This window comes from Schistocerca cancellata, chromosome 8 (genome assembly GCF_023864275.1).
Source record: "Schistocerca cancellata isolate TAMUIC-IGC-003103 chromosome 8, iqSchCanc2.1, whole genome shotgun sequence".
NCBI classification, from domain to species: domain Eukaryota; kingdom Metazoa; phylum Arthropoda; class Insecta; order Orthoptera; family Acrididae; genus Schistocerca; species Schistocerca cancellata.
Genome location: NC_064633.1, coordinates 375,249,356 through 375,273,261, shown reverse-complemented (window position 1 = coordinate 375,273,261; position 23,906 = coordinate 375,249,356). Strand labels below are relative to the sequence as shown.

Genomic DNA, 23,906 nt, shown 5'->3' with positions numbered 1-23,906 from the left:
CTGAGACTTTCTTGCCGTCAAACTCTTATTCTTCATCACATCTGAACTGAGTTTTTAACTTGACCATTTGTCTTAGCTTCATTCAAGAAGTATTCCAGGATGGTGTTGACTTCACTCTTCTGCTTTAGGAAGGAAAATTTACAGACATTGCTAAAAGGTCTCTAAAACACACACAGTATTGAGCTTTCTGAGAGTTTCTATAACCTACATCTACATCTATTTCTGTACTCTAAAAACAACTGTGAGGTGCAAGGCAGAGGGTATGTTAAATTCTACCAGTATTAGGGTTTCTTCCTGTTCAATTCATGTATGGAAAGTGAGAAGAATGATCATTTGAATGTCTCTGTGCATGCAGTAATTATTCTGATCTTATCCTCACAATCCCCGTGTGAGCAATATGTAGGGGGTTGTAGTATACACCTAGAGTAATCATGTAAAACTGGTTCTTGTAACTTTGTTAATAGACTTTCTCAGGATAGTTTATGTCTGCCTTCAAGAGTCTGCCAGTTCAGTTCTTTCACTATCTCTGTGACTCTCTCCCACAGATTAAACAAACCTGTGTCCATTCATGCTGCCATTATCTGTGTATGTTAAAGGTCCCAAATTAGTCCTATCTGGTACGGGTCCCCCACACTTGAGCAATATTCTAGGATAGGTCACACAAGTGTCATAGGTTCCTTTATGCTGACATGGATTTGTTCCCCAGTAACTATTGGTCAATTCATTAAGTTCCTGAATGGCAAATTATGTATTTTTCTCAATGAACGAACTTTGCATAATTCTTCTTTGCACCCATCTACACTGATGTTCAGCTGCTTCAAGCTTTTTTTCATGTGTTGTTTGTGCTGATGTTCAAATCTCCTGGAGAACAAGTGAGAACTTGCTTCAGTAACAGAAAGTACATTTTTCAACTAAGCATTTTTATAGCATTATTGAGCTGCATTTAAATTTTCACAGTTCCTTGTACAAGCACCAACATGCTTACATCTCTTTTTCCAATTGAAATCTTTTCAGAAATGATGTGATTTGTGGAACCCCTGCCAGAGTTCCAACTGTCAGCTTCAACACAGCTCTCAACCAAGGCATCAAAAATGCAAAATCCTTTTTAGACTGATTGATGTGAATGCTATTACATGCCTTTTTCATCAGAAATTCTGCTGCCCAGTGCCCTACCTGCTTACATTTATGACAATGAAATTCTTGTTTCGCATTTTCAAGCTTCTTTTTTGATTTTTTTACTGTTTTCTTCGTAGAACCTCTACGTGCAACAAAGGCAGATGATTCAACGTACTTTGATCACATAATGCAACCATGCACAATTCTTCAGTCAAAAGATTCACACTTTAATTTTTAGATGGAATTGTGTCCCGCAGGTCTTTAAAATCGTCATAATATTTGCATAGAATGGATAAAATTTGACCATTGAAAATGCTTTCAGACAATACATTTTCTTCATGATTGTGTAATTTGTCATTGAAACCCATGAAAAGATTCTACAACTTTGCAATGTTTGTGCTAATGTCCTCTTTGTTATTACACTAAATACGAAAAAATGCTTTGATCAACATGTTCAGTTGCTGCCAACTGCTATGTTTGATTTGTGTATGTAACTTATTCTGAATTTCACTTGTGTGGATACATGTCAGCACAATCTTGGCAACAGATTTTCCTAGTGCACTCAATAATAAACTTGCTGCTTTTACACAATGTTTCACCAACTGCTGATGTACTATTATTTTTCTCTGCAATTGGATCTTACATCAATTAAGGACACATGTACATGCCATCAACAATGTCTTCAAGTGCACAGATTGCAACAGCATTGACACATGCCAATTCTATTTTGCCCAGTCTTCAGGTGCTTCAGATGTATGCATTTGTATTTTGTAGTCACCAACACCTGCTGCCATTTTTGTGGAATGCAAAAAGATTGGTCAGATTCATGTTATTTTATAAGATTTTATTCATGAGCAAAAACAAGTACTTTGCAGCTGTTCATGCATGGCCTGAGCCCTAACGTGTAAGATTATTTATTTCAAACAGATTATAAATGTTTAAAAAGATGCTTCCTCAGAAATACACTCACAACAAAATACCAGTACTAACATAGTACCAAATACTTCCAGTTTTACCAGTCCAAAGATTACATTGCACTAGTACAACAAAGACATAAAAACTCACATTATACAGATATACAATGTTAACACCTACAAATCAAATTAAGTATTGTGTAATTTTAAGTTACATTGAAGGTTAATTTTACTTACAGTTAAGTGCATCGAAGTGACACTGAAGTCGCTAACAAATTGCTGGTTCTGATCACATGCAACCTGCGTTTATAATAAATTGATTGTGCTGGACTGTATGTGATAGGAAGGGCTAAAAACATACCCATGAAAACAAAAATCACTAGAAAAATACCAAAATAAAAATCAAACAGAATACTGTCATGTTGTGCGTCAAACAATTTTGTTTGATCAAAGAATTCTGAAAATGAAATTGAGTTTTGTCCAGGTAAAGTATTATGAAAGTTATTGATATATCTTTATCAATGTTTTAATTAATTAATAATAGGCCTAATTAAAACATATTTTGACCTGCTGCTTTCATAAAGATGCATCAAGTGCTTCAAAAGGCTTTTTGGAAGGAGTATGAAAACTAGGATGAGCAGTGTTCTTGTATCAGGCTTTGTACATTAGTTGATGGAAGCTGTAGCTATTGTTGTGGTCTTTATCTGAATACAGGTTTGACACAGCTTATTACTGGTGCTACTGAAGATTAACTGGATAGAATGAGTACCATAAGTAATGAGGAGTTACTGAATCAAACTGCTGAAAAAAGAAATTCAAGACAGCTCTTTCTGCTAGCCCATCTTGTGCAAGCCTCTTCTTCTCTGCGTAGGTACTGCAACCAACATCCATCTGCACCTGCTTACTGTACTCAAGGCATGGTCTCCTTCTAAGTATGTTCTCCCACACTTCACTCTAATGATTCCTTGATGCCTCAGGATGTGTCCTATCAACCTGTCACTGGTGGTGAGCCAAAAGCCCTTTTCACTGAAGCTGTAGCATAGGTAAGAGATCAATGGCTGGAAGAAAACACATTTTGGGAAGTTACACTTAAGGCTCTTTTGTCCAATGGCCACAAAAACAAGAAAGAAATTGCATAAATGTTCAGTTGCTATATGAAAAGTGACCAAAATATTGTCAAGTTAATTTACATAATACAGAATTTGGGCAATATGCTGTTTAAGAAACCTCTGAAAAATGTCTGGAGCTAGCAATGTCAAAAGGCAGCTTCTGATAGTGATACACTCCAGATGGCATGTTAAAGAGTTCCATGAGTCTTCGTCAAGAGGCAACAGAAAATATACCTCAGTGAGATCAACTTTGGACAATAGTTTACCTCTTGAAAGTGTAGAAAAGAGTTTATCTGAATTAGGCAAGGGATAAGAATAAATGTATGACTGAGTGTAAAAAGGTTAAGTCTGTATATGGTTGAAGAAAGTCCATGGGTATCCTGCCACCATTAAGTACATGGATTGTAGAAAATGACAAACAAAAATTCTTGTTGTTCTAGTCTATCTAGTTCAGTCTTAACCTCATCATTAATGGCCAATGAAACCATGTGGTTTTTCCAAAATCTTTGACTTGCTGTCAGCTTGAAGACAATATGGACCTGAAAGTCAACTGGTTTACCTAAACCAGGGTCAAAGAATGGCACAAACGGGGTATGAAGCAAATCAATGGCAGCATTGGGTATTGACAAGCTGAGGTAGCATACAGCAGGATGCACTGAAAATCCAAAAGTGGACACACCAAAAATATTCTTTACCAGATCTGGAAAGAGTGAGTGAGTGAGTGAGAGAGAGAGAGAGAGAGAGAGAGAGAGAGAGAGAGAGAGAGAGAAGAAGTGTGGAACTTAGTGGTGACTGTATGCCTACTTTGGATGCCGCTTCACTGAATGAAGGACTCCCCACACTAAAGTGTGTACACTGGTTTGCCAGTGATACTAAAGCACTGGTATAAAAAAAGATCATTGGGATCTCTTGCACTGTTGCTTTCAACAAAATTTATTTGGTACCAGCACCCGATCTCTGGCTGAAGCCACTGCCAACAAAATTATATCTTCCTTAGAAACAAAGTTTTTACACCCATGGCTTCAAAATGACTTCAAATGGTGTACACATGTAAACAAAATAAATGGAATTCTGAGCTAAATATGTTTTACGCTATGTTTTTCTCCATTAAAACAAGTTTTCTCACCTTCCAAATTTCCTACTTTGCCCAATTTCACAGCATCCTACTGTACAGAATTCAGTTCAATCTTCCCAAATGGGATGCAAGAAAAAACAATCTGGGTAACTGGGAAACCAAGGGTGTTACAGTGAATGACCCTGGCACTAGTCTAGATTTGCAGAGACTGTGGCTATTTGGTCATAATTACATGCAACCTGTTCACCACTTTAGTGTCAGACCTGGAAACTTGCTATATTGTGGGATCTGGGCCATGTGTGAAATATTAGCCTGCTGAAAAAGTCTTAAGAATTCCAGGCTTGGGGATACCATGTGCATTTTGTGAAAAAGAATGCTTAAATAATAAAGACAATCCCCAATGGTAACACTGATGGATTGAACAACAGGGCTAATATTTGAAACAAGTGCTGTAATTGAGGTTTTTGGAGATAGCAGAAAAGGCCCATTGGTGGTTTAGACTTACCTGAAGAGGCAGTCCAAGGCATTTTTATATACTTACTGGTCTTCTTGAGCTTACTCAAATGGTTGAAATGCCAGGATGTCTGGCAGAGTGCCTGTGACTACTGCAGGTGTGAGCTAGTTAAGTGCTTAAGCAAGTTGTAACTAACCACTTTACCTGCTTTTTTCCTCTTGATAGTTGGTGTCTCTTCTCTCAATCACTGTAACAATCTGAAAACTGTTGGTGGCAGAAGGATAGTTCCAGCAATTTAACCCATGTAGTATGTGTGTTGGATATTAATCACTTCTAAACCACTTTTGAAATATTAATGTTTGATGGCCAGTTCAGGTTCCAGGTTCACTTTTAATACAGGTAAAGTGATGTTACAAAGTGTACTTGGTTACAGTTCTACCTATCCAGTTTTAGTGCAGTAGACCTACCCTCAATGAAATAATTAGCAATTGTTTAGTGTGGCAAAAGGATAATCAACATAATAGTCATTAGATTACTCACCATATTTGGTGGCAGAGTAGTTCCACAAGGATACAACATAACTTGCAGTTTTTCAGGTTCTCACTAATTAACACTGTCTCTTGCCACACTGGATTTTGTCATAGCAGTATACCATTGTTAAAGATACAATCATCAAAGTCAAGTGTAAATACTCAGTGCAAATTAATTACAAGATATTGTCATTGAGTTAATAAGTTACACACAGATATGACTTGAAAGTTATACATTTTATGAGCTGTTACCTCTACTGGACAGATTGTGACAAACTTTCCCATACCAATTGGCATTGCTGTTGCTTGCATTATTTTTGGCCAGAGATTTTGATATAAAATGACACAGCTTCTAAGATTTAGGACCATATACTTTCAGTCTAACTAACATATGACTCCATGAATGTCAACTCTAGATGATGTTTGTTGAGTCATAATGTGTGCTACATTCACAACCAGTGCCTGCTATCACGGTGTAAAGGGTCTGAGGATGGTCGCATACTGACTGAAAGTGGTAACCATTGAAATAAATGTTTTATTGCAGTTGAGACTGTTTGTAATCCATTTTTAAAGTACTTTTATCCAGACCAAAGTTTCTCCACGAGAAATGTTCTCAAAAATTACTGACACAGTTTTACATTTCACATGTTTCATATCTGAAGCCTGACATTGACAGACCAATGAACATAGCTGTTGTGTGTACAAATGCTGTTACAGATTGGTGGTTTTGGGGTGGAGTGTGCTATTTAAAGACTGACTGATTTCATAAATTAAATAATTTTTTGAAAACTAGCTGGGTTAGATTTTGTCTTTTTGAAAGAATGATGAATTTTGACAGTTGTTTGGTTTATGGGAAATGTTGAAGGTTAGTAAATTATAAAAGTATATGGAACCCTGTTGTGATTGGGAATATCTTAACTACAAGTATGGCATCTATCTTGAAAATAATTGTATATCGTGTTAAATTTTACTTATTTATTCAAGATTGCAGGATACAGTACAAACACACACACACACACACACACACACACACACACACACACACACACACACACACACACACACACACAAAAGTGAAAATGATGATATAATTTTCACCTCATGTGGAAGGCTACTGCAAATTTGTGTAGCACTAGTATTAAAGGTTTTATTTATATCTTTTAAATACTTTCTGACATATTTTCAAATTTCTAGTATGTACAAACAGGAGAGTTGGAGGATTGATTACTTGAAAGAGGAGTTTGCAAGAATCTGTTTGTCAAGCATTATGCATTTCCCATACAGATCTTTTGTGAGATAAGACAATTATTGAACTAGGTGGTGTATTACCCCAGGATATAATTCTGTACAGTAGGATGCTGTGAAATTGGTCAAAGCAGGCAATTTGGAAACTGAGAAAACTTGTTTTAATGGAGGGAAAACATAGCATAGGACATATTTAGTTCAGAATTCCATTTATTTTGTTTACATGTATACACCATTTAAAGTCATTTTGAAGCCATGGGTGTAAAAACTTTGTTTCTAAGGAAGATGTAATTTTGTTGGTGTTCATTGCCACACTGATTTTGCATGCATCAGCTTGAAACAGAAACTTAGGAATGTGTTTTTTTCTGTGTTTATCAGTAGCTATTTCCCCTCAAGCCCGCCTCTGTAGCTGAGTTGTCAGCATAGATGGCAGCCGTGCAGAGGACCCAGGTTCAATTTGTAGTACTGCCAAAGATTTTTCCTTGTTGGGAGCAGTGAAAGGGGGTGCACTGAGCTTCTTGATGCCAATTGGTGAGCTTCTTGGCCAAATAGTAGCATCTCCATGGTCTGGAAAGTCTGCAAAATGGTCAGGAGATTGGTGTGCTGAACATGTGCCTCACATGCACCACATGCAACACTGGCATATGCATGAATAAAACAGCAAAGGGGCCCTACAAGATCTGTCAGTTCAGCAACACCTGCAATGCCACACACACACACCTTTGATGGGCATTTGAAAAATGCATTCACTGTGATGACACGAGGAAAGTTTCCAACCAATTTCTCATACACAAACAGCAGTTGACCAGCATTGCCTGGTGAAACATTGTTGTGATGCCTCGTGTAAGAAGGAGAAATGCGTACCATCACGTTTCTGACTTTGATAAAGTTCGGATTGTAGCCTATCGCAATTGCGGTTTATCGTATCGTGACATTGCTGCTTGCATTAGTTGAGATACAATGACTGTTAGCAGAATATGGAATTGGCGGGTAATATGGAACGCCGTGCTGGATCCCAATGGCCTCGTATCACTAGCAGTTGAAATGATAGGCATCTTATCCGCATGGCTGTAACGGATCGTGCAGCCACGTCTCGATCTGTTTGCAAGACAACAACCATCTGAATGAACTGTTCGATGATGTTTGCAGCAGCATGGACTATCAGCTCGGAGACCATGGCTGTGGTTACCCTTGATGCTGCATCACAGGCAGGAGCACCTGCGATGGTGTACTCAATGATGAACCTGGGTGCACAAATGGCAAAATGTCATTTTTTTGGATGAATCCAGATTCTGTTTACAGCATCATGATGGTTGCATCCGTGTTTGGCGACATTGCGTTCAACGCTCATTGGAAGCGTGTATTCGTCATTGCCATATTGGCGTATCACCTGGCGTGATGGTATGGGGTGCCATTGGTTACACGTCTCGGTCACTTCTTGTTCACATTGACGGCACTTTGAACAGTGGACATTACATTTAAGATGTGTTACGACCCTTGGTTCTACCCTTCATTCGATCCCTGTGAAACCCTACATTTCAGCAGGATAATGTACGACTGCATGTTGCAGGTCCTATAGGGGCCTTTCTGGATACAGAAAATGTTCGACTGCTGTCCTGGCCAGCACATTCTCCAGATCTCTCACCAATTGACAATGTCTGGTCAATGGTAGCTGAGCAATTGGTTCATCACAATACGCCAGTCACTACTCTTGATGAACTGTGGTATTGTGTTGAAGCTGCATGGGCAGCTGTACCTGAACACGCCATCCAAGCTCCGTTTGACTCAATGCCAGGCGTATCAAGGCCATTATTACGGCCAGAGGTGGTTGTTCTGCGTACTGATTTCTCAGGATCTATGCACCCAAATTGCGTGAAAATGTAATCACATGTTGCGGTGACCCGGTGTAATGTTAAGCTCTCTCTATACAGCTTAAGCGTTTTCGTGGACTTACTTGTTGAAGAATATTGGTTCTGCTTTCTTGCAGCACCGATGTCTTCTGCTAGCACTGGACACTTCTCTGAAGATTTCACTGATAGGAAGGGGAAATTTTTACTCTCTCGCTCTCTCTCTTCTTATTTAAAAAATATGCTACTCTTGAAATATCATTCATTGCACCAGAACATATTTATTTCCACTTTGTACAAAAAAACAACTAAACTTTATGACATAAGCCCACACATTACCAGGCACCCAGAATCAGTTAATTACACATTTTTGAACACAATTAATACATAAGCTTTTATTGTGGCTGACTATCCACGTCCAGTCCACGTACTCTCAACAGCAGTTCAACGTCTAATAAACAGTCACTACCTTGAGTCACTCCATTTTTTTTGAGTCACTCCATTTTTTTTAACAATACAATGCTACATTACTCTTTGCCACTGGCCATGGAGCTTCAGGGCCGTATGTGTTTATTCTTGGTAGGTCACACTGAACACTTGCCATTGCCAATGAATTATCTCCCTTCCAGTTTCGCCTGCACAAACAATAAATGGGTGCAGTATCCCATGCTCATCCTTACACCCTGCTTTAAAATAACACGTGTTCGAATCGGCTGGAACACAAGTCTCTCCAGACTTTCGTAAACCCTTCCAGTATCGCCTGCACAAACAATAAATGGGTGCAGTATCCCCTGCTTTTCCTTACACCCTGCTTCAAAATAACGCGTGTTCGAAACGGCTGGAACACAAGTGTCTCCAGACTTTCGTAAAATTCTGGGGGCACTACAGTGTCAGTTCTAGTATAATGTATTTGTCCAATGAATACCCGTTTATCATTTGCATTTATTCTTGGTATAGCAATTTTAATGGCCAGTAGTGTATCTATATATCATATCTTGTGTGTTATTCGTATGATCCCTTATCCCATACAAGGGAAACTATCTACAGCATCAATAAATGTGTAATATAAAGTAGTAATGGTTCCTTGGAAAGGGCATGGCCAACTTCCTTCCCCATTCTTCCCTAATTCGATGGGACCGATGATCTCGCTGTTTGGTCCTCTCCCTCCCTCCAACCAACCAACCTTAATGGGTGGTATTTCTGTACTTAGTCCTCTGACTCTTATGTTGTTGTCAGACATCAACTGTACTGTTCATAGCATTTTGAGGTTGTGCAGGTGTCAGAACAAGGAGCGGTTATTACATGAAATGTGAACAATGTAATCTGTAAAATGAATTCCTATTATCGTGGGAAATGGCAGATGTGGTCTGCTATGTCTTAGCCTGCTGCATTAAGAAACAGGCACATCTCTTGTAAACCTAACATCATCATCAGTGCCACATTTCATCTGAAATGAAGTTCAGTAGGTTGTTCCAACAATTTAGGAACAGTGAATCATTCACAGCGAGGAAAGAAAGGGTGCAGTAGACACAAGATATGGAGGAATTAGTGTTTCAGCAAGTAAAAGGTGATCCTGAAACAAAATTGCAAGGAGCTGAAGCTGCTGAAGAATGAATCTCACTCTTCTGTGGTCAGTTCAGCAAGAGCAGTTTCTTTCTCTCTATCAGTTATATAGTGTGGAAGCTCATGGGTTACTAGACTACCATATCAGATTAAAGTTCTGCCAATGGTTGCTGAAGTTCCAAAGTTCACAACTTGCATTTTATTTATGGATGAGATGAGATTCACAAAATCCTTGAAGTATTGTGGAAGAAATGTTCAGGTTATGAGAGACAGATTCATAGGATCAATTTACCAGACAAATTAACAGGTGCAGTTTATCAGCAATTTTGCATGTTAATTGAACTGTTCTGTGGAGAATGCTACTCTTGCAGAATGACAGTAAATGTAGTTTATATATGACAGGGCACAACCCAATTTTCTATGTCTTGTATGCCAGTATCTAACACAAATGTTTAATGAGTGATGATTTGGTTTGACAGGTTCATAGCATAAGCTCCTCATTTTCCTGACCTTAATCCATCAATTTATGACCATGTGGACATTTAAAGGCATTGGCATTCCATATCCTTCAACCATGTACATGTGTGTACATATGATGAAATCTGAAGGGAAGCAGGTGTGTTCACATGAGTTGGTAATTCGTTGAGAAAGAGGGCTGATTGGTTGGTTAATTGATTGATCTGGGACGTGGAACCATCGTCCTCCCGAATGCGAGTTCAGTGTGCTAACCACAGCGCCACCTTGCTTGGTGAAAAACGGCTGAAGGATGTCTTATGATGAGTAGTAATATTATTGATCTCCTGTATTGTCAACATACAGATAGCTGTCACAGGATGGAATACCCTAATCTCAATAAATACTTCTTTCTGGAAATAGTTTATAGCACTTTTTCTTGTTTTGAACAGTACTGACTCCTATAGGAAAATGGCACACTTTTTTAAAATATTAAGAAACTAGAAACCCGCCTTGATTGTGAAAAAAGCAAATAATGTTAACCTAGGTTTCGGCGTAGATAACTACACCTTCTTCAAAACAATAAAACCCACAAGTGCCTAAGAAGACCTCTGTCAATGATAAAAAGAACATAATAGCTATACATTTATAAATGAATAAAAGGGAAAACACAAACAGTACATGTGTACAAAGTCTAAACCACTACTTAACTTAATGGTGTAACCTCCACCTCACACCGGCCTATCAAATGTTTTAAATATACTTTATGTATCCAAGGAGTGAATCCCATAATTATCAGTGGGAGTAAATTAGCACTAATCATCATTTTTTGTTAGATACTTTGCAGAAGTTGCCTGAAGTGATTGCTTCTGCCTTTGCTCCATCTATCTGAAGGCCTTCCTTCATTATGGAATTCACAGATCAAGTTTTGTGAATGAAGAAATGGTTGGTTGACTTTTCTTTTCAGTAATGATGTCAAGCCCACCTTTTTATTTATATATTTTAATTTTGACTACAGTGACATGGTAGTTACTACTATTATTGTTACATCAATTGAATAATGTGTATTTTTATTTTAATGGTGTACAGTAAGTCATTCACTTATGAAAAGTTTGTAATTTGACAGCAGGAGTGACTAATTTCGCATAACTCACAAGTTATATAATTTGGTATGCAGGAAGCAGAGGAGAAAGAAGAGCAGGAAAAGCTTCGTAAAATTCTGCTACAGCAGTGTAACAGAAAGAAAGCAGAACGTCTTCAGCAGCAGAGAAAAAAACAGCAGGCGAAACAACAACTGGAAGCCATTCTCTTGCAACAGCAGCAGGAGTACCAGAAGATGCTGCAAGCTGCGCGTGAGGCCCGATACAAAGGTGAACAATACTACAGGTCATTAGCATTTAACTCTCACAGCTGTTTCAGGAAGGGTCAGTGCAAACTGTTCACCAGAAAGACTTGAGTAGGTGACTTTTAAAATCACAGATACTGATAATATATTCAGTAATTTCTTAAAAATGTTTACCTTTACATTGTTTGAGCTTGTATTCTTGTGGCAGTGCCCTCTTGTAATGTTTAGTGGTTCCTGACTATATGAGAAGAGGATGGTATGATAGGTGGGTGTCTGGTTTCCTCTCACTCACTACAATATAAAATGCATCTGTGGTTAAAATACACTTTATTATGGGAACCTATTGAGTACTTAACTTCAGTGATGTCCAACCTGAGGTTCTGCAGTTAACAGCAATCAAAAAACAGGCACTAATTCTTGGCTCTTGTCCGTGTCCATATCACTACTATATACAATGACTAACGTTCCCTCATAGTTAGCTAAGCAGCAAGGCGATGACTATCACTGTGGAAGACTAGAGCATAGTGCGACGTATTGAGGTGCAATGCAAACTGAGTCCCGATGTGGTGTAGGGAGATAAGGATATTGAGAGACTGAGAGAGCTCAATTGGTGGCAGCGGCCTATACGCACGCTGTCCAGGGGCATTATTGGCACATAACCTGGGTGCATGTCTTTGTCTTCTCTTGTCATAGGCATGCTTAGTTCAGCACCTGCTATACAATGTTTCCAAGAGCTGCTTTGTGTGCTGGCGAAGGCGTATGGCAGCACATGTATACTGCATAAAAATCTATGGTGCAGACAGGATGATAATGTAATTAAATGATCATGTAATACATTGTAGAATAACCATGATTAAAGAATGTATGCAATACTTTGCTCACAAAACCTGACTCAATAGTTAATTTACAAAATGTAATTGAATGGCAACACCAAAAGATATATGAGGAATTACACTTTCAGATCATTCTGAGGAAAGAAAAGAGGGAATTCTGTTGACAGCTGAGTTATGTGATAAAGGAAAATTGGGATTAAGAAAGATGGAAATGGTTCATTCTTATCTGTGAATGTGAAAGATCTAATTTAAGCAATGGAAAGTATAGAATGGAATAACAACATTATAATGAAAAGGATAGATTGCTACTCACCATATACAGGGTGATCAGAAACAGTTTGAAAAGTACTGCACAGAAGATTGTGCTGAGAAATAATTGTTAAGAAAGAAAGTTGATGTGTTATGCTGTCTGAGTTATTTAGCATTGAAGTTAGCCGATAAGATCATTGCACACACAAAATCAAGCAGGTTGCCCCAGACAGTGTCACCAAACTTGCTCATTGTTTGGTTTCCTCAAATTGAACAGATGTAGCTTTTGCTCACCTAGCTTAAATTTATCAGTTCTGAAAAAGGCACATTTTAACAGGAAATGAGCATCTGACTCAAAGATGTTTGCACATTATCGCATTTTACCGCACGCAAGAGCTTGAATTTGTGCATGCATTGACCTGATTCTTTAACTTCAATGCTAAATAATTCAAAAATAGCATGGAACATTGTATTTTTTCTTAACAATTATTTCTCAGCACAACCTCCCCTGCAACACCCTTACAAGCTTTTGAGACTGTTTCTGAGTAACCTGTAGAGAAGACATTGAGCCACAGAGGCACAACAGTGACTGGAGACAGTGGTCGTGTGTGTGTGAGTTGCCTTTTGTGTGTGTGAGTGTGTGTGTTCTATTTTGAAAGGAGGCCGTTTGGCCGATTGGCCAAAAATGCAGTCTTTCCGTTGTGCCTATCTATGACTCAACATTTCCTCTATATGGTGAGTAGCAATATACCTTTTTATTAAAGACCTAATCTATTTTCATCAAATACTTCCAAATTGACCACTTTTTCATAAATTGAAAGTGTGAAACATAAAGGATCCACATAAGCAATTTGATTGTGTTTCGGTCCAGATATACTTCACAAATGACAGATCATCTCTCTGAATACAGAAACCTGGTCTTAACCCTTCAGTCTTATTTTTGGCTTATTTTTTGTTACCACTTCTCACCTATACATCTTTAGTTTTTTCTTTTGTACTTCAATGACTTTGTGTTTGATGGAACTTTAAATTCCTCTGCCCCCACTACTTTTACAGTATATTAGCACATTAAATACAACAGTCTTAAAAATTTTGTTATTTTTATCCCTCTGTTAATTCTAAATTTGATATGTTACTCTTTTGCTTCATCATTTCAGCTTTGTTTAAGAACATAATTTCTCTTGAAGAATATCCTTGAGTCTCTTAATGCAGTTTTTTCTTGTGACAGTTGGAAGAAAATTTAAATAAAAATGGGGGGAAAATATGATTAATACATGGAAAAGAGAGAACTCTTAATTCAGAGGACTACCTTGAACTAACCTTTGAAATGACACTGCACACAGTGATTGAAAATCTGCTGTTATATCATGAAACAGAAAACAGCCAGCCTTGTTTGCTAAAGATATGTTCAACAATAGGACAAAAACAGACTAGAGCATTATTAAACAAGGTAAATAAAACTGTAATGCAAATAAGTTGGCCAGTTAGGTGGGAGGAGCACGATACAAATCCTCATCTGTCCACCCAGACTTAGGTTTTTATAGTTTTCCTGAATCTTTTCATGTGTGTGCCACATTAGTACTGCCAACAAAATCCTAACTGAAAATCTTCCCTATGTCTCCACATCTGAGGTAATGCTCTTTTTTAAAAACCTGGAAACTGATGAGAGATTAAATTCTGAGCTATCTCCTGTATTCAGTGATATTAGATTGCAGTCTGCAGTATAGGACAAGTCAATGAGTACAATATTACATGTAGAAGGAGAGACTCCTCTTGACTGTAAGAAGTTTGTCGATGTTCTTTATTTTAAATAGAAGCACAGCTGGGCCAATCAGAACCAACTGACCGTTATGTCATCCTCAGCCAATTGCATTATCTGGTTGCAGTGTGGAGGGGCATGGGATCAGCACACCTTGCAGACCTTGGAGTCACTACTTCTCATTCAAGAAGCTTCTCAATTGGTATCCCAAGGCCAAGTGGATCTGTTCCAGCCCCCTACAAAGGAAAAAATCCCTGGCAGTACCAGGAATTGAACCCATGCCCTCCAAATGGCAGCTGTCTATGCTGATGACTCAACTACAGAGGCAGACCTGTTGTACACTACCCTCTCATATATTTTTGAAAGAACTGGCAGCAGAGAGATCAATAGATATTACATGTCTCTCACCATATTTGTGTACTGGCATAGCTGTATCATGTTTAAATCTGTAAGGAAATATCCCAGTTTTCATAGACTGCTTCCATAAACAAAACAAGATATTGCTGATTAAATCCTCATATAATTTTAGTGCCTTATTTGATATTCTGCCATATCCAGAAGAACTGGTGTTTTTTATGCATCTGAAGATTTTTTAAACTGTATCATTAGGTGCTGTGGATTTGAAGTGTAGTGTCATTGTTGGTGTTTGTTGAGTGTTAAGCAATTTAATGACTCCTGATGAAACAGAGGGAGTTGCATCCTTTATTTTCAGCTGCAGAAAGGAAAAAGTTATTGAATTCTTAGGCTACCCTTTTCTAATTATTCTTATCTGTTTCAATTTCTATGAACTGTTCTAATTTCTTGTCCCTATTTGTTTCAGATTTTATAATTTTCCATATGGTTTATGTTTTATTGTTTAACCTGTTAATTTTCTGTGCACAATGCACATTTTTTGCCTCCCTGATTATACGGTTTAAGATTTTTACAGTATTTCTTACAGTGTACTTTCACTACTTCATTTATGCTATCACTCTGTTTTAGGCAAACTTCCCTTTTCTGGCGCATGATATTCTAATTACTGCTGCTATCCAGTCTTTCTGTCTACTTACATTTCATGTAATTTTAATTTGTCTTTGGGGGAAGCTGGCTTCAAAGTATTTAAGAAATAGGTTTAAAATGAATTAAATTTCTTATCCATTGTGTCGTCATGGTAGACTTTGTAATGGTCGCCTAGTCATAGGTATTGCTAATTGCTATAATCACACTATTTCACTCCCATTTACGGAGCTTGTTAGCACTTGATGTTAGGTTGGCGCCATTAAAATGCATTGTGTTGTGGTAATCGCTGCTACTTGCTGGATCGCTGCTGTCTCTCGATGCTGATGCTGGCTCTAAATCTGGTTGTCTAGGGTTAAAAACATGAGGTCCCGTGTTTTTTATGTGCTTTTGATGATAAAGAACGAACGAAACCAACAAATATGTAAACTTCAAATATTTATTACTCTGGTGGCCATCTTAATTCCACTGTCCACCAAAGACCATGACACAACACAAAGTAGTATTTTCTTTACATGTTCTTTGCATTGTTTATCCACCTCAAACAATAACACACAAACACACTTTACCAAAGTGACATTCCGACTGCCTCCCGACCCTTCTTTGCTGCTTGTATTTATAACATTGTCAAAGAACTACTAAAAAGAGATACAGTTTATAAGTCACATGTACATCTGTTTTCCTAATTTGTGCAGAAAAGTTATTAATTTGCATCGAGTGACATAATTTAACATGTTATTAAAATGACAGACAGATTTGTTGACTTGACAGAATAATTCTTTGTTACAAAAAGGCCGTTTTTTAGAAGTTTGTCAATTGACTTCTCTAATTTGCATAAATAAGTAAATAACATGAATTATTAAGAATTACATTGGTTTTCGTCTAAAACAGGATTGATTTCGTGAATACTGAGTGAAACCGCTCCTAGTGAACAAATAGGTTTCACTGGGTGATTTTTATTTAAGGAGATCCAAAATACCTAAGTTGTCCACTATTTTTCATACTTCATATTAATTATTTAAGATGAAAGTAGTGTTTTTACATGATGACATTTGCTGTATCAGTGATCAAGTGATATAAACTTTTGTGTGGGTCAGTTATTCAGTATAATTTAATGGGTTGACTGTTTATGCAGACATGTTATGCAATCATTGTTAACATACACAATACCTTTGCTATAATCATAAATACTCGTTAAACTGGTTGAATTTGGAGGGTATCGCATACTTCGGTACAGTAAAGCCTTTAATATGTTCCGTTACAACTTCTTTCCATAGTTGCTGTTGTAGACTATTTCTAAACATGCTGGTGCATCTAGTGTTTATTATGCCAACATGCCTAACTTGGATACATTCAATAACTCTTTTCCTGTTGATGAATTTTAGTATTGCCATTTGACCATTATGATCAGCTTCGTTATTTACTACAGCGTGTATTTTTACATCATTATAATATGTAGGGTACAGAAAACATTGTGAATAGCAACCTTGCTGCAGTCATGTACTCTTGCTGCAAATGGGATCACTGGGTGTAAATGAAAGCATGACATCAGTATTTTTAATTGTCTATGACTGCTGCTGTTTGATAGAAAGTCAATGTTAAAATCTCCATACACAATAAGCAAGGAACTTGGTATACTTCAGACTGGTGCACTGAATATTGTTATAATTATGAGGATGAATAAAATATAAACTGGAAGTTCTGTTTTACATGCCTGTTTGTGAACAGAGAGCAGCATGATTTCTGCTCATTGCTGCTTTCATTTCCAGTGACTGTTCTCCACACCTAGAACATCATACCATTTCTTTAGTCAGAATCACAGTGGTAGAGCAAGACGTACCATCATATGTTGTGCAATGCACTATAGTCAAGTTCTTCACAACAGAGGGTATAAAACCATTTAAAATGACTTGTGGCACGCTTCAGTGTCAACACTCTGAGGAAGATTCAAGTGTTTATATGTCACAAAAAGTTTTTCAGTGACGAGAAACAGTTGAGAATGCAGCTTACGGATGTTGTCTGATGACCAGCATGACTGAGGACAATATTTACTTTGTTAGCAGCTTATTGAAGATGATTACTAAATAGCAGTTGCTGAAATTGGTATAAACCATGGAAATGCTCAGGTGATCATTACTGACAATGTTGGATTTTGGAAATCGTTCACAAGGTGGATGTCTTGTCTTTTCACTGCAGAGCACAAATTTCATTATCTCAAGGAGCGCAGGTGTGTGCTGACATGCTACCAAACTGAAGGGGAACATTTTTTTGCCATAGATTGTGACTGTGATGAAATATGGGTGCATCATTACATCCCACAACAGAAAGGAAGCAGCATGGAATGATGTAAGAAAGGATGAATCTGCACCCATCAAAGACAAAAATCAGCTCTTGAAGGGGAAGGTTATTGTAACAGTCTTTTTAGAATTTAAAGGAGTTCTTCACTTTGATTTTCTGCATGAACACTGTGAATTGAATTCTGCATACTACTGACAACTTTTATACCAAACAAAGTGTGCATGTTGTCAACAAGGTACACATTTATAATATTGAATGTGTTCATGCTTACGACTATGCTTGACTCTGCACAGCTGCCTGAATGTGACAAAAGATATAGGGATTGTTTTGAACCACACTAGAATATCCTTCCTGTAGGCCAGACATACAGTCCTGCTATTCTGATTTGTTTCAACCCCTAAGGGAAGCAGTTGGAGGGGGACAAATTTGACAATGATGGTGCTGTCAAAGTGTCACTGCACAACTGGCTGCCACACAGTAGCATTCATTTTATGAAAATGGGATCAAGAAACTGCCTAGAAATTCTGGTTTGCATTTGATTTGCCGTTACGTGATGGACTGTTTTAGTTCTACTTTGAGTGCATGGCATTCAAAATGTTGTTCAATACAGTGATACCTAAAATCTTGAGCCTCTGACCTAAGAAAGTTGTGAATAAAAATAGCAACACCATCTTTTCTTAAGTTGGTTCTATTATTGTTAGAAATAATTTTGTAACTTTTAAAGTTTATCTGCTCAGTTTCTGCAGCTTCTAGATGATGATCTGTTAAGGAAAGTACATAAAAAGCTCTTTCATCTAAATCTGAATTGCATCTTGAAATGAAAGCAGCAGCTCTTTGTTTTTGCTTAACATACTCTTTGTAGTCTGATGGAATATTTTCAAGCAGTGATGATTATCAGATTCTTTACTTGTACTTTGGTATCTGTCAGATTATTAACAGCTAGAACTCCATTTTTCTTCTATCAAGAAATATCTGTGGTGAATGTTTGAAATTTTTGGGATTGGTAGATGCCATCTTGATTCTATCTAATGCTGTTGGTGGTGATCTCTGTAATACATTTTCTCCATGCTATATTGAAATATAAGCCATGGCATGTGTGATGATGCTGGGTTAGTGATATTGCATCAAACATTTCCACTTGTGACTGGCCTGACTTCTGCAGCACTCTGCTAAACTCCTTGTTGATATGTTTCACTGAATGTGTTTCATCCATGGCTAAACATTGGAAGAGTGAAACTATCCTCACTTCGGTGTTCTCTTTTCTCATCAGTGTTAGAGATATCTTTCTCAACATTATAGCTGCAGTTGTAGCCTGAACTATTCCAAGCACCACTTATTGCGTGGTTTTGTTTATCAAGATGCTTCCCTAAGGCTCCTTTATCATTTGTAATATCACTTAATTCACCTTTTGGCTTAATTGTATCAGTGACTTGATCTCACCTGGGGATTCCTGTAATAATTGTGAAATGCTTCTACCAGATACAATGATGTTTTTGATTATATTAATTGGGTTCTTGCCTTAGACTTTATTAACAAATTTATCATGCTGCATCATATTTCACTGAATAATCACTGCATCTTCTTGATGGTCCCTTTCAGTACTAAGTTGTTTATGAATGGGTTTTTATAGTAAATTATTGTTTTTGGAGCAATTTATAACATTACTGTTCTTTTTATCATAATTTATACAAGGTACTGTCCCCTTTGTTTCTGATATAGTGGATGATTTTGCTAGTTCTCTGTATGTACAATGGTCACATTTTCATTTCAGAGGAATCCACTTTCCCACAAGGATATTGAAATCTTCCGTAGCTCTGGTTGCACGTAATTCAATATTTTACAATTTTGCAGCATTTGTTACAAAGATCAGCTCTCAAAGCAGTAGTCTGAAGTGATACACTGTCCACTGTTATCCTCTACAGACTTTGGTCAACAAATTTAAAATAATTAAAATGCAGGAGCAAAGTTAAAAGTTTTATAAGATTCCATATCATGGATACATATCAGAGAGGACTGGAAAGAAATGGATATCAGCCAACATAGCTCCAGCACTTTTCATACCAAAAGATTTGGGCAATATATCAAGGAACTGTGAAGTCTTCCATAAGGATGCTTTCTCCTATCCCAGAGTGTATCATATTGAAAGTGAGAAAAGCCAGTTGTGTAAGAGCAGATACGCTGGCCAAACAACCGGGAATTTTTATACAAGATACATAAAGACCTGGCCAATTTCAGGTCAGCTCTGACAATGCATTCGATTGACAACAAGCATCAGCTGCAGCACATTAGTGATAACTTAACTGTCTTACACACTGCAGAGAAAGGTTGGATACTTGATACAATCAATGAATGTACAGATCTGTATCACAAAAATATTTTAGTTAATTATGATGTTATCCAGTTAGATTAAGGTGTCCATATAATATAATATTTTTCTGGGTTGTTTACATGCACAGGTTCTCTTCTCTCTTGATGTTATGACGATTCCATCCTCTTTCTGCTGTTACTTCGTGCTTTTCCACTATAAACAATTCACGAATCTCATGTCTGTTTTGTACAATGCCTGCACTTAGGTTGTTTGCAGCTTCTGTACTCATGCCTAGTATTTGCTATTATATAGTTTTCCTGTTTGTGTTCCCAGTCATGCAGCACAGAGGATCTGCTGTTGTGGAATTTTTGTAAGTAATTCCCCTCCCCCCCATTTTTATTGTTATTTTACATGTTTCATTATTTGGGTAACTTCTGGTGTCCAGGCACGATGTCTTGTTTTTTTTTTTTTATTGTTTTAGATCCCTTTTACTCTTTTGACATTCCTTTGGTTCCATGACAACATTGGGGTAAAGATGACTGCAATAATTAAATGATTTTATTTGTAGCTAATGTCCTATTCTCTCTATTTTAATTTTGAAATTTCAGCTGTGTAATTCCTTATTTGGTATTTCAGACTTGAGGATCCCCTCCCTTTCACGTATAAAAGAATATTTTTACTATTGCAGTTTTCACTATATGATGGAATTGTAACTATTCTGAAATTGGTCATGTACTCAATAAAAGATTGTGGATTAAGCAACTGTCATGCAATTTTCTTCATTTTTCAAAATCTTTCTAATAGCAGTAGTGCACCACAAGTTAAAAGTTAAAATATACCTATTAGATTTTGCTCTGCTGGCACTACACTGACCATTAAGAGAATCCTTTTTCTAAGGCATACTCATTCCCTTTTTCACTCTCTCACTTACACATTATGTTCTGCAAATTAAAGGAGAGCTTTCAGAGGTGTGGAATGAGTCAAGCTATGTGCTAACAGCTGTGAAGTATGCTAATAATGCTGTAAACTATGCTAATAACAATTACAGCTAGTGCCAATATAGTTTCCTGATAATTATGTGAATTACTTCTAGTTTACTTTATGTAAGTTTTGTATGTTCAGAGAAAAACAACTAATATGGAAAAAGCACCTGCTCCTCCTCCTACACTACTCAGCTGAAGTTTTTATCTGATACTTCAAACAAAACATTTGGTTAACTTTACACAGACCACCATTAGTTGTCTATATACTGGTGAAGTGAGGGCCTATCTAATACAAGTACTAAAGTTAGCTGAATTTACATTCTGAAGTCCAATTATGCTGATAAATTCTAGGAATGGCTAATAAAATATCCTTATAGTTTTTTTTTTTTTTTTTTTTTTTTTTTTTTTTTTTTTTTTTTTTTTTTTTTTTTTACACATGATTGGGAATTTTAAATTTCCTGCCTTATGCCCACTGGCAACCTGTTATAGATTTTTGCTCCACCATGTAAAACTACATTCTGAACCATAGAGAGGGATGCATTGTCTATACACATATCAGTTAGACCTCTAATATCATGGTTTTGAAATGCTAAATTCAGTCATAGGTGGTAGATGGATTTGTGTGTGAGTATAAGAATCCCTAGATCCCTGAAGAGGCTTCTGCAAGATGTCTGGTTATTTACATAATATTCTTGTTGTGCACTTGTGTAGAAAAAGCCCTTTTTCCATCTCAGCTGAAATTCTTCAGAAGATTATGCCTTCAGGCAGTAATGAGTGAAAGCATTTTAGGTATGATTGCAATACCAGCTGCAGGTCAACACAGCGAGAGAGGTATCTGAGTGTAGAGCAGGCAGAACTGAGCTTTACTGTTAACTTGTCCACATTGATGATGTCATGTCAGTTTATTATCCACCTGGATGTCTAGGAACTTCACACATGGAGCCTCATCCTGTGTTTGCCCATTGATCTTTACTTCTGGTTAGTCCTTTTGAGTTGCCTCAAGTTGCATAATATGTGGTTTTGTAAAATTAAGGGTTAAAATGTTAGGTATGAATAAGCTGTAACATTTTTCCACTATTCTCTTGGCTGTTTGGTATGGACGTCCTTTGTCAATGTACTTCCCACCAACAAACATTACAGTTTTTAAAGAGTCTTCCAGTGTCCCAGGTGAATTGTTTATTTAGACCAAGAACAGGAGTGGGCCAAACACCAGTCCTTGTCGCAAACCATATTTCTGTTTCGCACTCTGAATGAAATCATTTCTTGTCATACCATTTGCTAGTGTGACCCTCTGTTTTCTGTTGTTTGAGATATGACTCCATCCATGCAAGGCAATGACATATCATTTTAGTTTCCCTAGCAGACCTTAATAATCTACAGAAAGGCCTGGCAAGATAATACTGCTTATTTCTACTAGAATTTAGTTCATGAGATCATGTATTGCCTTCTCATTAAGTAAGTTTTGTTTGCGAGATCCATGGTATACTATAAGGTTCTAATAATAACTGTATGGTTAAAATCTATTGTGAATTTATTGACACATACCTTTGTTTCGCTATGTCCTGATGACAATGTGCGGTATATTATTCTGTTAATATGCTGATTTAAAGTGTGGATAACCAAAAATTGAGTCATTTCTCATTATTTATTGCAGAGTTGAAAAATAAGAATCAGAGGAACACTGGGAAACCCCATCCTGCTATAAATCTTGCAGGTATGTAAGAACAGAAAAAATAATTTTAGCTGCTACAGAAGTTCACATACTTGAATATTGATTGATTAACTGTTAATTATTTTCTGTTTCAGAATTTTATCAATTTGATGGGTATGTTAATCCCATCCCTTGGCAAACATAGACCACAAGTGATAATGTGATTGATGAAAGTCAGATTCCAAATTAAGTGTATATTACTGTAATATCTTCCACAAAAAATTATTTGCATTAAAATACTATGTTGTTATGTCATTTCTCAATAATTCTAGTTTCATACATCACATATCAGAATATCAAAGTATGAAATTGTTCTGTTTCATTTAATAAGTTCGAAAATAATTTGTGATTATGAAAATGTAGTAGACATTTTACACTTTATTACATTTTGTGCACCTACTGCCTCACAAAAAATAAGAAGATATGAAAAAGTATCATTAATATGATGTTTTAATATCATTACAGGCTGTTTCTGACCTATCACAGATTTTCTAATTTTGCCGTCTTAAAAAGGAGGGAAAAGTGTCCGTTACTACTTGCACAAGAATAATTCTACACTGCCTGAGAAAAAAAGTGAAGGACCCAGAATACATGTTGGATGTCAGTGCAAATTTGTATGTATACATGCCACAGTGTGTATATAAGTGATTAGAGTTGCAGTTCTCTGTTACAGGTAGAACAGTCACTGGAGCACATTAGTGTTGTTCATAAATGTTGTTAGGAAGTCTGGTATGGTATATAAGGGGAACGACAGTGTCAGATGTTAAGTGATCACTGTGAAGGACCTGGAGTTGTTGTCTCACATGAGTATGCAGCAACACCTGTTAAGAGTGTGAAATGGGCCTCTTAAGGGTCCTCAATTGGCTGGCTGGTTGAATCATGCAATATCCAGGTTTGTGGGGCATTCATGTATGACAGCGGCCTGATTCTGGAGTGCTGCAGAACATAAAGGGAAGGCATACTTATAGTAAATGTCCCAGGTGACCACATATAACTATTACAAGGGAGGATCATTGTGGTGCATCAAGCATATTGTGCCTCCCATCAGGTGAGATCCAATAATAGACTATTTGCAGCATTGTTTGTCTACCCACACCATTGGCCAGAGACTAGCAGCA

The 23,906-nt window shown here is 37.1% G+C and overlaps 1 protein-coding gene across 1 annotated transcript in view; it reads left to right on the top strand.

Moving 5' to 3' along the window:
- Window positions 1–23,033, top strand: part of LOC126095587 (trichohyalin-like) — a 117,642-nt gene extending 94,609 nt beyond the window's left edge. Inside the window, exons 6-8 of the mRNA XM_049910361.1 lie at window positions 11,484–11,676; window positions 22,732–22,791; window positions 22,884–23,033. Coding sequence (XP_049766318.1) covers window positions 11,484–11,676; window positions 22,732–22,791; window positions 22,884–22,933 — 303 coding nt within the window. The 3' untranslated portion in view covers window positions 22,934–23,033. The remainder of the gene's footprint in view (window positions 1–11,483; window positions 11,677–22,731; window positions 22,792–22,883) is intronic.
- The last annotated feature ends 873 nt before the right edge of the window (window positions 23,034–23,906 follow it).